This window comes from Aphelocoma coerulescens, chromosome 2, assembly GCF_041296385.1.
Source record: "Aphelocoma coerulescens isolate FSJ_1873_10779 chromosome 2, UR_Acoe_1.0, whole genome shotgun sequence".
NCBI classification, from domain to species: domain Eukaryota; kingdom Metazoa; phylum Chordata; class Aves; order Passeriformes; family Corvidae; genus Aphelocoma; species Aphelocoma coerulescens.
This window is the reverse complement of record NC_091015.1, coordinates 99969131-99981773: the sequence shown is the minus strand read 5'-3', so window position 1 is coordinate 99981773 and position 12643 is coordinate 99969131. Positions and strand designations below refer to the sequence as shown.

The 12643-nt window shown below is 37.4% G+C and overlaps 1 protein-coding gene across 2 annotated transcripts in view; it reads left to right on the top strand.

Moving 5' to 3' along the window:
- Positions 1-12327, top strand: part of TMEM245 (transmembrane protein 245) — a 79360-nt gene extending 67033 nt beyond the window's left edge. For both annotated transcript variants that reach the window (XM_069004151.1, XM_069004152.1), the window contains 3 exons: positions 1339-1513; positions 4220-4414; positions 5462-12327. In XM_069004151.1, the coding sequence (XP_068860252.1) occupies positions 1339-1513; positions 4220-4414; positions 5462-5507 (416 nt within the window). In that variant the 3' untranslated portion in view covers positions 5508-12327. The remainder of the gene's footprint in view (positions 1-1338; positions 1514-4219; positions 4415-5461) is intronic.
- Positions 12328-12643: the final 316 nt, after the last annotated feature.

The window sequence follows — 12643 nt, the reverse complement described above, 5'->3', positions numbered from 1 at the left end:
ACAACATTTTTATAAATAAGATTACGTAATTAGTTGTTGTACAAAATCAGAACTATTAAGTGTTGTTAGTCTGGTCTTGGAGAATATGGCTGTGGGTTGGGTGAAGACCCTGATTGCTTTCTTACCTCTGAGCCTTGCCTTTTTCTGTTTCCACAACATATTCCCTACCAGCTATTTTACCTCTTCTTTCTGTTTCGTTTGCTGGATGTAATTCCTTCTCCCTTGTATTCAGTTCAAGTCTTTTCAAGTTTTAACTTCATTCTGCCTGTCTTGGCTTCTGTTTCTCTCACAGTTGACAGGTGATGATTTTTCACAATGCCTAAATGCAGGAAGATGTGTTATCATGGAAATGCATGATAAATATATGCTTCTTATTCTTAGTACTGTTGTCTGACTGTACTACCAGCCTCTGGTTTTCTTTTATTCTTTAATCTTAGTTTTGGAAATGGCTGGACAGTTTCTCAGAGAAAAGCCTTCACCCTTGTTCCTCTTTTGCCCTTCTTTCTCTAAAAAGAATGATGATAGTAATAGTAATAGCACAATGTTTGTGTACAAGGAAGCATAAGGAGAAGCTATAAAGCAGCAAACCCCAATATAATAGGAAATGGCTGCATTATAAAGTGCAACTACCTTAAAGGCATTGTCACTAGACCTACTTAGAAGGTCTAATCATTATTTTTTTTCTTTAAATAAAAGGAAAATCTTAAAAAGTTTTTGCTTTCTGGTTAACAAGATGAAAAAAAAAAAAGAAAAATACCCCACTTGGTTGTGCTGTGTATTGTGTTTATTCCTGGTGAATTAAGTTATAGTGGCAGCAGAACTGTTTTGCTTTAGATTACGACAGGTCTCTGTGTAATCAGAAGGGTGTGCACCTTTGCACACACGTTTGCATACAGAAATAGGTGAGCCATAAATCTCCTGTTTTCCTGCTTTCTCACTATTACGGATGACTGCAGGAGATGCAGTAAGTTAGAATGAGACTTGGGCTCGTATGCTTCCTTACACAGTTGCTAATTTGAAATTATGTAAAAGTTTGAAATGTGCATGATTGGTTTAACTAGAAATTTTTCTAAATTGATGCATCTTTTGGAAGTAACTCCTTATGACTGTCAGTTGCTGAAGCTCTTCTGTACAGGGAATGGTGTAATTTTCTTTTTTCCTAAATCACAGCTATAAAACACCAAGAGCCTCATGTGGCACTTCTTCAATGCTTTATTTACGAGAGTTGATGGAAGTGGGACTTACTGGTGTGGCAAAAGTGTCAGAATGTAACTGTAAATATATTTGTGAAATATGTTTCTGTGATATTTTTTTCACTTCTGCTTCTGTGTGCTCTAGCATTAGCAGCAATCCTTGGAGCAGTGCCATTTCTGGGGACATACTGGGCAGCAGTCCCTGCAGTGCTAGATTTGTGGCTTGTGCAAGGACAGGGATGCAAAGCCATTTTGCTCTTGGTTTTTCACCTCTTGCCAACCTATTTTGTAGATACAGCGATTTATTCAGATATATCAGGGTAAGTACATTGAGTGCTTTTTAAAATTAGTATTGTAAAAATGATTGACAATCACTGATGCCTTTAATTAAACTCATTTTGCTGAAGCATGCAAAACCATATCTTCAAGCACAGGAATAACCTCATAGTAGGAAGTCTTACTGGCCTAAGTGCCTTTGTTTTCCAGGCCTCTTTTCTGTGAACTTTGACACTTCAGAGGTCTTGAACTCATCATCAGCAAAATGAACCATTTCAGTTGAGATTGGTAGAATTAGTTTATGTTTTCTATTTATCTAATTATTGACTAAAGGTGTGTAACATTTCCTTTATATCTCCTAATGCCAGATGATGCTGCAGAGCAGATAAAACCATGAGCTGTTTAGGGACCAAAAAAAATAGTCTAATTTTTCAGAATGAATTGTGAGAATTTTGAGGATTATTTTGTTCTGTCACCATACTCCAGTGCAAAAATCTATTGAAATTGCAAAACTGGAGATAGGCTTTTGCTGAGACAGTAGCCAGTGCTGTTTTCCTATTGTGGGAGGTAGGCACAGACTTCCTGAAAAAACTTGGTAGGTGTTTAGCTGCGTCTTTTGACTTGAAATGCCTCCTGGTTTCAGCTTTGAGCTTGTACACAGAGAAACAAACTCCAAATGGTGGAGACAAAGTGAGTGTTGGCAGTTTGCAGCTGAAGTGTTGACTGACATTTTGTGCAGCTGAAATATCTCGTGGATCCCTTTACACAACTCAGAGTGGAAGACAGAGCAGCACAATTAAACAGAGCTCCAAAGGCATGGACTGTCGAGTTTAATATGTACAGGACCTGGTCACAACCATGTACAGTATCGATACCAGGGTGTCCTTCTCTGTTACTGCTTCAGTCCTGATCCTCAGAAACAATCCTAATAAACTGTCTGAATCAGGGACTTCATGGCCCAAACTTAGTTACATGCTGGTACTAGACCCGCATTTGTGCTGATTTTTATTACAGGAGAGTTAATGTAGAATAAGGACATAAAGTGGTGCAGTTCTGTGTTGTTAGAAATTTGTATTTTTGTTCACTAAATATAATTACACTGAACAGAGAGTACCTAATGGTAATATGCCCAATATTAATACTAATTTTCATAGACTGTGGATCTAGTTATTTTACATTAATTAAAGCTACCAAGTGAAGTATAATCAAATTACTTTTTTTTCCAACAATAAATCATGGGTGAATTTAAGGCTGGTAGCTATTTAAGCAGCCAGTAATTCTTCTGCTTACTAGAATACATTTTTTTTTTAGACAGTAGAGGATGCAAACTCTGCTTACTGTCTAGAAAATACATGGGGGAGGAATAGATTTTCTGACAGTGGAGGAAAATTGTATTCTTCCCAATAAATTGAACAGTAAGCATCGTGCTGTCTTGCAGATTAGATTAAACCTATTTGAAATAGCTATAATTAGGTTATGCAGGGTTTTGTAAATGGATATAGTCCTATTTAATCAGGTGATCTGTTGTTTAATTTAGAAAACTAGCCAAAAGAATGTTTAAACTGATGAACATGCTGGAAATAAAATGGAAGTTTTCAAAGGTTTTGAAATTAATATTGTCTGTTTTTGGAGAAACATAAAACTTTAAGGTCAAGTTTGTCCCCTCAGGAAAGCAATCTGGTCCTGCCAGTAGGTGAAGTTTGATCTAGGTGAGACATGACTGAGGTGTGTATGATTTAATAGGTCATGTTTCATGGCCTTGTTTTGCACACAGTTACAAGGAAGGCAAAGACTTAAAATTTGGGAGTTGAGTAGAAATCAGGACCACAGTAGAAACCTCAGGAACTGCTGGAGCTCTAAACTGACTACCTGGTATTTTCTATGTATTACACTCAGAATGTAGAGGAACTTCTGAGAATTGCATGCTAAGTTTCAACTGTAGTTTTTCTTATACAATTCCGTATCTTATATAATTCCACATTATATTAGGTATGAAGAATGATGAGGAGGTTTTGTGTAAATGTTGTTGCTAGAATTCACGTTTTACACCTGAACTGAGACACAGAAAATAAAAATGGCATGGTTTACTTGCTGCCATAAGAGCTCTTATCAAAAAGCTCTGCTGGCCCCAACTTTCCAGTAAATACTAGTATGTTCATTGAAATCCGATTTTGTTTTTCATATGAAAACATTAAAAGCTAATGATAACAAACAGTCTGAGAGGCTTTTTTATAAGAAAATGAGAAGACATGGCTATTTCTTTAAAGACTGTATGCTAACTGTTCTTTGAAAGATGCACTGCAAGTTGCTATCACCATGTAACTGAATGGCTTTGCTCAGGGGTGCTCATAGTACATGTTGCTAATTGTGTTAAACTTTAACAGTTCTTGACCATAAAGCACGAACAGTCTGTGTAACCAACCATCTTTCCATTCTCAGAATGGAAGTGTGTTTGCCATTAAGTCCTTCAGACTTTCTTCAGCAGATGTCTATAAAGCAACTACTCTGTTGTGGATATTGCCAGCATTCCATGCTTCAATACTGTTTGATCTGTTGTGCTAATACAGCACAGAATACAGCTTGGAACCTTTGTGCAGTCATTCAGACAGCAGTTTATAGTGTCAATATGGGCAGCTATAGCTAGTTGTGTCATTTCCTAAGCTTAATAAAACTTCATTATTAATTCACATTTCATAATTGATAATGCTGTGTTTGTTGTTCTTAATTTAATCTTACTGTTCTTGTGGCAGAGGTGGTCACCCTTACCTGACAGGCCTTGCAGTAGCTGGTGGAGCGTATTACCTGGGGCTGGAAGGGGCCATCATAGGACCAATTCTACTTTGTATACTTGTGGTTGCTTCCAACATATATAGTGCCATGTTGGTGAGTCCAACCAATTCTGTGCCCACTCCATCACAAGCAACGTGGCCATTACAGATTTACCGGTGAGCTGTCCATGTCTTACTTGTATGAATGATGTTTTCACACACGTCAGTGTGAGTATGCACAGGTGTGGAGAATGTGTGTGTGTGCCTGAGTTTTCTGTAAGAGTGTGCACTCCCATCTGCATGAGTATTGTAGTGTTTGAAGAGGATTCAGCTGTCCCATATTCTAGAAATAAAAGGTATGGTAAAGTAAAACACTCACTGGAACATGTATACTGGAAGTATTTGTCTGATGTCTCTCAGCCTCTTACAGAAGGCTTGTTTAGAAAATTCGCTGATAATACCTTTGTGTCCTATAATTTATATGTTGATGTTGTGCTTGGAGATGATTGAACATAATTTTTAAACTATTATTCATGGATATCTAATAGAGTTAATTGCCCTTAATAAGGGGCATGCCCAAAAATACTTCATTTTTATGTTCTAATGTATAGTACTGCAAAATATAAACATACCTAGATTTAAAAAAATAATAATAATAATGATAACGTTATATGCCGTTATTCCATTAAAAGTATGGTACTTAGTAATGTCATTATGGATGTTACAAAATGTGGGATATAGAAATGTATCTTTAAACTGTACAGTCAGGAATGGGCTAATAACAATGATACAGTTAGGAACAAACTTGTAATTGAATAACTACTTTGAATTGTAAATCACATTGGGACAATATTAACAGTGGCTATTTTAATGTTTCTACTGTCTTGTTAAATTGTATAGGTTAGCTCACTATGCATATCTCTTGAAGAGGATTCTCTGCTTGTCAGAAATAATCCTTTGCTTTATTCACATGAACAGTGTTGTCTTCTTTCATCTGGGTAATTTAGGAGAAAAACTGCTCATTGGACCTGTCTGTAGTCTCTGGCTTGTTAGAGTTACATTCCTGTTGCCCTGTATGGACACAGATAGAGCTTCCACATTACACAAAGAAAATCTTCGTGTGTTTGTTTTGCCTTTATTTTATAGGAAACAATTGTTTGGAATCACTGGGGCAGATTTATGTCTTACCTTTTGCTTTTCTTTTCCTTCCCCCCCACCCCCCAGGTCACCTAGAGAGAGTCCTGAGGAGATGAAAATGTCTGCAGAGTGATGGAAGTGCTGTGCTGCACCTCTGCAACATGAGGGAATCGATGTCTTCTGTCTTGGGTTCACAACAGCCATGGCCTTCTGTGCCTGGGGCAGCTCACAGGGAAGCATAGCTTGGGTTTTAGGAGAAAGCACTAGAACATCTGCTGGCCTTACATTATTGTGCACTTTGCCTCTTCGAGAGAGAATGTCTACTTCCCATGGCTTTGCATACCAACACACAGTCAGCTGCCTTGCTGAAGACTTAGAAGACCTTTTGTCTTACCAAAAGAATAGTTAAGAGGACAGGTACACATCCACTGGAGTCATTATCTTATCTGCTGAAATTACTAACTTGGCTTTTATTTATTGGATTATTTGTCTTATTGAATTGTAGTAGCTTTAAAGAAAGCTGTAATTCCAAAATATTTATTTTTAGTTAATCTGGTGGCAAAAGAAGTGCAAACCCCTCATTGTGAAAGTATAATAGAATAGTTTGTTCCTCCTCAAGGTATTTCTTTATAAGCTTCAATCATCATCTGTTACTCATGACACTTAAATATTATTCTCTTACACACACTAAATTTAATGTTGTTGGAGATGGGTATTTTTAATACCTTCCTGAAATTAATAGGAATGCAAACTGTTAAATGTGGGTTTTCCTCTTACTGACATAGGAGGACTTGTTTAAATAGTTTAAATCTTGCCCCCATTTGCAGTGAAGTCTGATAATACTTTGCTGTTTATCCAACCTCCCAGTGGAGTCATCTTGTCAACTAAATTTAGTCAAAGGCCTTAAATGCTTTCAGACAGTAGTAATGTAGGATGGTCGCATCTCCTTCCAGTAATTGGAGGAAGTTTAATGGGGATTGTTTAATGTTGGTTTTCAAGTGCTGTGGCTAAGTTCAATTAACTTCTCAAACAAATCTTGCTTCCAGAGAGAAAGAGGAGAGAGCATGAATTTTGGTTTGGTTTAGTTTGGGGCTTTTTTAACCCTGTAAGCCTCTGGTCAATATCTTACTGAGATATAGGATATATCTTAATATATTAGGTACATCTTACTAATAAAGTTCTTAAATTTCTGAAATTATGTATTGCCTAGGTCACAGCATCAAACCCTCTAGTGTTTTTCTTTCATACATAATTTTGCTTAAAATGCAGCTTTGGTGACATTTAAGGCCTTTTGTATTGGTTGTCGAAACATTTTGACACAATGGATCTTTATAAATGGATCCTTTTTGTAAATGGGAAGTGGGTTTTTTTGGTAAATATTTCATACTTGCACAGCTTTTCCACAAATCCAGTGAGGCCCTGGGTACAAAGTAGCAGATGCACTTGCTTAACCAAAGAACCACCATTCAGTTTCCAGGAACTGGAATTGGTTTCAGAGTTTGATTGATAATGTGTTGTACAAAATACAGGCATGCCTTGTATTTATTCTTGACAGTAATTCAATGCTTGAAACAAAGGGATCTTATCCAGGAATAAGGATATCTAAGATGTGTGCACAAACAGCTTGCAGTAACTGAGGTGCTTTACTTGAGTTCTCGGAGTGCTGATAGATTTGGAAGGTTCTTCTTTTCATGACATTGCATGTATTTTTACATTGTTTCTAAAAATACATTGCCTTGGAAAGTGATTGGAAAGCGCTCTGATACTGAGTAAAGTCCTGCTATAGGTTCGCAATAAACAGGCTGCCTAAGACACAAACAGTCTGCTCCTCAGATTCTCAGAATGAGCTGCTGGAATTTTACTGATGAAATTTTATGTTTTAAGTGAGGGAGGTTGAGTACGTTGTTTGTGCACACTTGCAGGTATATGTTTGAGGGACAGACTTGGGCTTAATTTACTAGGTTGACTCAGGTTTATCAAAATATGAAAACAGCCCATTTAATATTTTAAATTCTGAAAGATCTACACATCACTTTCAACTAACTGAATGAGAAGAATGTGTTGCTTGAATCAAGTATCTGTTTTATCTCCTTGGTATTGTGGTGTATGGAAAAGCTTAAATGAAACACATTTTTATAATTGTTGCTGGCTAGGGTGGAGGATGTGGAAAAACCTGAGGCTGTCCTGAAATACTAACCACCTTGAATTAAACCACTAAGATAATTAGGGAACTTCTTTATTGTAATTTTTTTTTATTTCACAGTTTTGCACTGAATTGTTGTGTTCTTGTTGTAGCTTCTTGTAGCCTTTAAAGCACCTCTTTGCTCACTGGTCAAGACATGTTTATTGTCCACATTTGCTGTCACGTTTTCTGAGACAATCTTTCATACTCATGTGGTACTCAACATAGTCATTTTAAAGAGTCATTAAAAAGCATTATTTTGTTTGGTTTTTAGTTTTCTTCTTCCCCTTCAGCCGATTGCCTTAGATCAAAGAAGGGTCTCTGCTGTGAATGGCAGATGAGTAAAATCACCTGAGAAGATACATTGCTATTTTGAAGTGTTCCTTTCCCAACGTGAAATCATTTTGTATAGAGAATTCATATCTTTTGAAGTGTTGTTAGTTTGTCCTCCTTTGAAATGAGGCTCCGTATCGATGCTTTCTGTTCCAAATTCAGTCAGACGTGCCATGAAGAACCATCCGTGGTATGTCCTTACTCAGTAAATGTAGCTTCAGGAGCTCGTGCTGTGTGCTGTACCTGATTGAGGAACCAACTGTATGGTTCCAGTAATGGTGCAGTAACAGTACACTGCCAAAAAGAAAAGAAAAGTAAGGAACAAAACTTCCAATACCACCTTCTTGGAATAGGAAATATTCACTGATTTTCACCATGTTTAGAAAAAAAAAAAAAAACACGAAATACCACCTTATGAAAGGGCATACTTTGATTATGTGGGTTTTTTGTTTAGCAAGTGTCTAATTACCAGCAGAAATAGAAGACCTTGTTGTTGGTTATTTTGTAATCTATACTATTTTCTGAGCAGACTCAGCCTCTTTAAGAACAGTTTAGTTTAGATCAATCTCGCATTAATGTGAAAGTAATCAAACTGGTCATTTTGACTTCTGGTCTTTATAAAGTGCTGGTTCATGGTTATATTGCCTCATCTGCAAAAACAACCAGCAGTTTGGGGGGATAAGTTTTTAGTACATGGATTGTAGCTTTCAAAAAAACCAAACTAACGCATCCGCCCCTCCAAGACCCCACAACAACAACAACCACCACCAAACAAACAACAAAAAAAGCCCTAACCCTCTCTCCAGTGTAGTTTTCTTAGGAGAGACCATCTTTTCTGTAATGTTTATAGGCAAGAAGTTCATGGCCTTTAGCTTTACTGTAAACAGTCATTCCAGGCACTTTCTAATTGTATTTAGTACATTTAGTGTTCAATAATTTAGAGTTCAGAAGGGAATGCTTGTAGTAATGCAAGACAATGTGGTCTCATGGTATTGTGAAATTGAACTGTGCTGGTTGTTATCGTTCTCTTCTGGGAAATCAGGCTTGTTGCAATGAAGTGCAGTGCCAAAGGGCTGATGCTGTTCCTGGGACTCGAGTCTGAGTTAGCCTTTCCTGCCTGTACCTTGGCTGAACACTGCTGTAGCAGAGCTGGCAGAGGTGACTGTGTGCCAGTTCACAGCCCAGCATGTTAACTTCAGGTCATTCAGTAAATACTGGCTTAATTGGATCCATGAAGCAACAAACTGCAATGGGCAAGAATCTGGCACACATTCATTGTGCCAGCCTTACTCTACAATATGGTGGCTTTCAGCACAGGTGCACTGTGACCAGGTGGGAGCAGAAATGACTTACTTTGAGTGGCTTCTTAAAAAAAAAACAGTTTAGCATTATAATAATACATATAAGGCACGTTTTTCAGAAGTTAAGTTGATACCCACGTGTCTGACAATGGAAACAGCAGTCAGATCTTTCCATGCACAGTGCTGTGTATGTGCAGATTGTCACTTAGGCTTGTCTGATTTCAAGCTCTCTGTGGCTTCTCTTAAAGACTCAGTGAGGAGGATATACTGGATGTGTATTTTGTCAGTGATTATTGGAATAGGAAATCCATAATCTGTTTAATTAAAATAAGAAAAAAGCATTGTTCAGGGGAAATCAGAGGCTGTCTCCAGTATTATCCACTGTGGGTATCAGCATAACTTTTGAAATAGGTGTACAGCTGCAATGTTAAACACTGTTTTTCAGCAAGCCTGAGAAAGCAAAATGGGATGAAATTGTTCTCCAGTAAAAGCATCAGCTGAATTGCTGTGCTGCTGATCCCTAGTCCTGGGAATTCTGCAGAGTGTTGCCTTTCCTGTGGACCCGATACACTGAGGATGGAAAAATACCATTATTCTACTGAGATTCCATAGCTTTGCATCGTTGGTAGTGGATGTTTCCACAGCTGCCTTTATTCAAGCATAGTGTTTATATTATATTGACTTAAATTTGTCACTGCAGATAGTGCCACCTTAATGGATGCTGCCTCTGGAAACGGCTACGATTTCCTCTGAAGGTACTGAAAGGTGTTGGGATTGGAGTTAAGGTTCATAATGTTTAATAGCAGAGGTTTTATAGAATTCTTCTAGAAATGAAGTTGCTTACCTTGAAGTTTGCAATTTTACAAGAGAAAATTGATTTCCCAGATAATCTTTATTGAGTGACAACAGACATCTCTTAAATCCATGGATGCATCATCTTTATAAACTCTATATTGGCTTGTATTTCAAATGGTTTCTTCTTAGTATTATTTCCTACACTTTTTGCTGAAGCAAACTTTGACAATTTCCTTATTATTTCTACAAAACTAGAATCACTTAAAACTCTTAACAAACATTAGGGAGACTTGATCTTTAACCTGGTACTGTTTATCTGACAGTTTTACTATGGTACGTTAATGCTTTTAAGTGATAAAATTGGAAATAAGAAAAGAAAAAGTGGAAAATAATTTTGGTGTTTTGAAACAAGAAACAATATGTTTCTGAATATGCCAGAAGTCATAGGCATATTCAGGGATTCTACATTGGGTTTGTAAATGTATATATTGATACACAGTGTTATATAAATATGGGGAGTCTCTGTCCTATTCAGACTTTAACTGAAATTTTGTCCTATGTTGTTTTTTTTTTTAAGATACCTGAGAACAAAATAGTGCCTGTATAAAACAAAAACAAGCAACATTTTGTACAATTCATGTTTACTTGATACAGATTGAGGAAGAGCCAAGCAAATACTGGTGGTGTGACTACCAGTGCTTTATTGTAGTTCATATAAAGTAGGAAAAAGCTGCTAGTAATGCATTGCTGAGAGATCACTGTTCCAGCTGGAAGTATTTTCACACATCCTCTAAAAAGCTGCCAAAATTAATAGGTTGTGAAATACATCTTCAGTTCCCCTGACTCTTAAACTCATCCACACCTCCTCTGGTATCTTGTTTGGAATATGGTTCAGTACATGAGAGTATTGCTTCATCCCCTTCTGGGAATCAATTCCAAGACCTGAAGGCATGCTTTGAGTGTCCATCTTGTGTATGTCCAATTCAGGAAGGAGGTCTGATTGGAACAGTAAGTGCATCCTTGATCTGCTCTGCATATGGATGGACCTGGACAAATATAATTCATGTTGCTTTGAATTGGAGGTTAATTTTTTAATGTAAGTACTATTTGGTGACACCAAAGCCAGGTTAGAGTGAGAAGCAGGGCAGATCTGCTTACAACAGGGTGCATCTGCAAGCTAATAAAGCAGAGTGAGGGCTCTAGCATATATATATATATGAAGAGTTTTTAGAGTGATGGTTTTAAAGCAAAAAGCTTATTTTTTTTTCCTAGCCTCACTCTTTACTCCCTAGAGTGTCACGTACAGTGATCCAATGAGGACCTAAAGTCAAATAAACGTTTCATGGTATTGCTGTGGCTTAATTGTAAGAAACATCACAAAGACAAAAAGTAGCCACAGTACAAAAGTTCATTAGCCTTAAGAACTGGCATCTAGGCCATAAGGTTGGAAAAACAAAATCCCAGTATTCACTGTTCTTTCTGCCAATCTCAGCCTAAACCTGAATCTTTTTCAAGTATCAGTAAAAACTACTTTTGTGTTGTTCATAACTTTCTGTCTGTGTAGATCAATGTTTTAAGCTTGTTACCTGTCACCACAAGTATATTCGGCAAGCATTCAATTTTTTCAGATTGTTGTCTTCAAAAACAGATTTTCCATGCTTCAGTGATGGTTGGAAAGTTGGAAACCAACTTTTTATATCAGTAGTTAGGTGCATACCTAAATATACATATATATATGTGTGTATATATGTGCTAGTTAGTGTTTGATATTTTGGTTGAAAGATATGGAAGGGTTGGGGGCTTTTTTCCCCTTAGGAAATTCACCATACCAAATCCAAAGAAACTTTTGACATCACATCCTAAGACTGGCTACACCCTACTCAAACCTAACAGTAGATGTTTTGCATTACAGAGCACGGGTTGTTCTAAAGTGTATGTTCCTACCAGGCCCCGTGGGGATTTGGAGCAATAACTTCTATTGTCCATTGACACAAATTTTGTCTGTACACATTATACATCTTCAGAATGGAGCTGTGTTCAAAACTGACATTGCCATAATTGGGTTTGGTACAGTACCTGGTTTTGCATATATAATGACAGTGTAACCCCTACGTCCATCTGTGGCCCAATAAAATGTGTAAGTTAAGGCTGAGAAGTACTTGTGTAGACTGCAGAGGTATATAAACTAAATCATTTTGATTGTATGCACCAGTCCTCATCCTAATAAAAATGGGTTTTGTAGCAGGTTTAAGAAGCTTTTAACTTGATATTGTATTCACACTGCAGTCCTTTGTAAACACAGAATGGTTAATATATTTTGCAATAAAATGCCATTAACATAAGGAGAACTGAGTTTGATTTGAATGATGGGCTCTTTGGAATCAGCCTCAAAGGCAGCAGTTAATCAGGTGAAATAACAGGTGTGCTGGAGGCAAAGCTGCATCCGCAGTCCCTGTGTATAACTGATGTCACTGAGAGAAGCCATACTTCACTTTTCCTTGCATTTTTTATGGGAAAGGGAAGGATGTGTGCCTCCAGAGTAGCTGTGGCTCAGCTGGCACCTGGCAGTTTGCTGCACTGCCTGCAGTCCCACAACCACACATCCAGACCCTACTGAAGCTCCCATTCAGCCCCTGTAGGTAATTCAAATGACTTCCA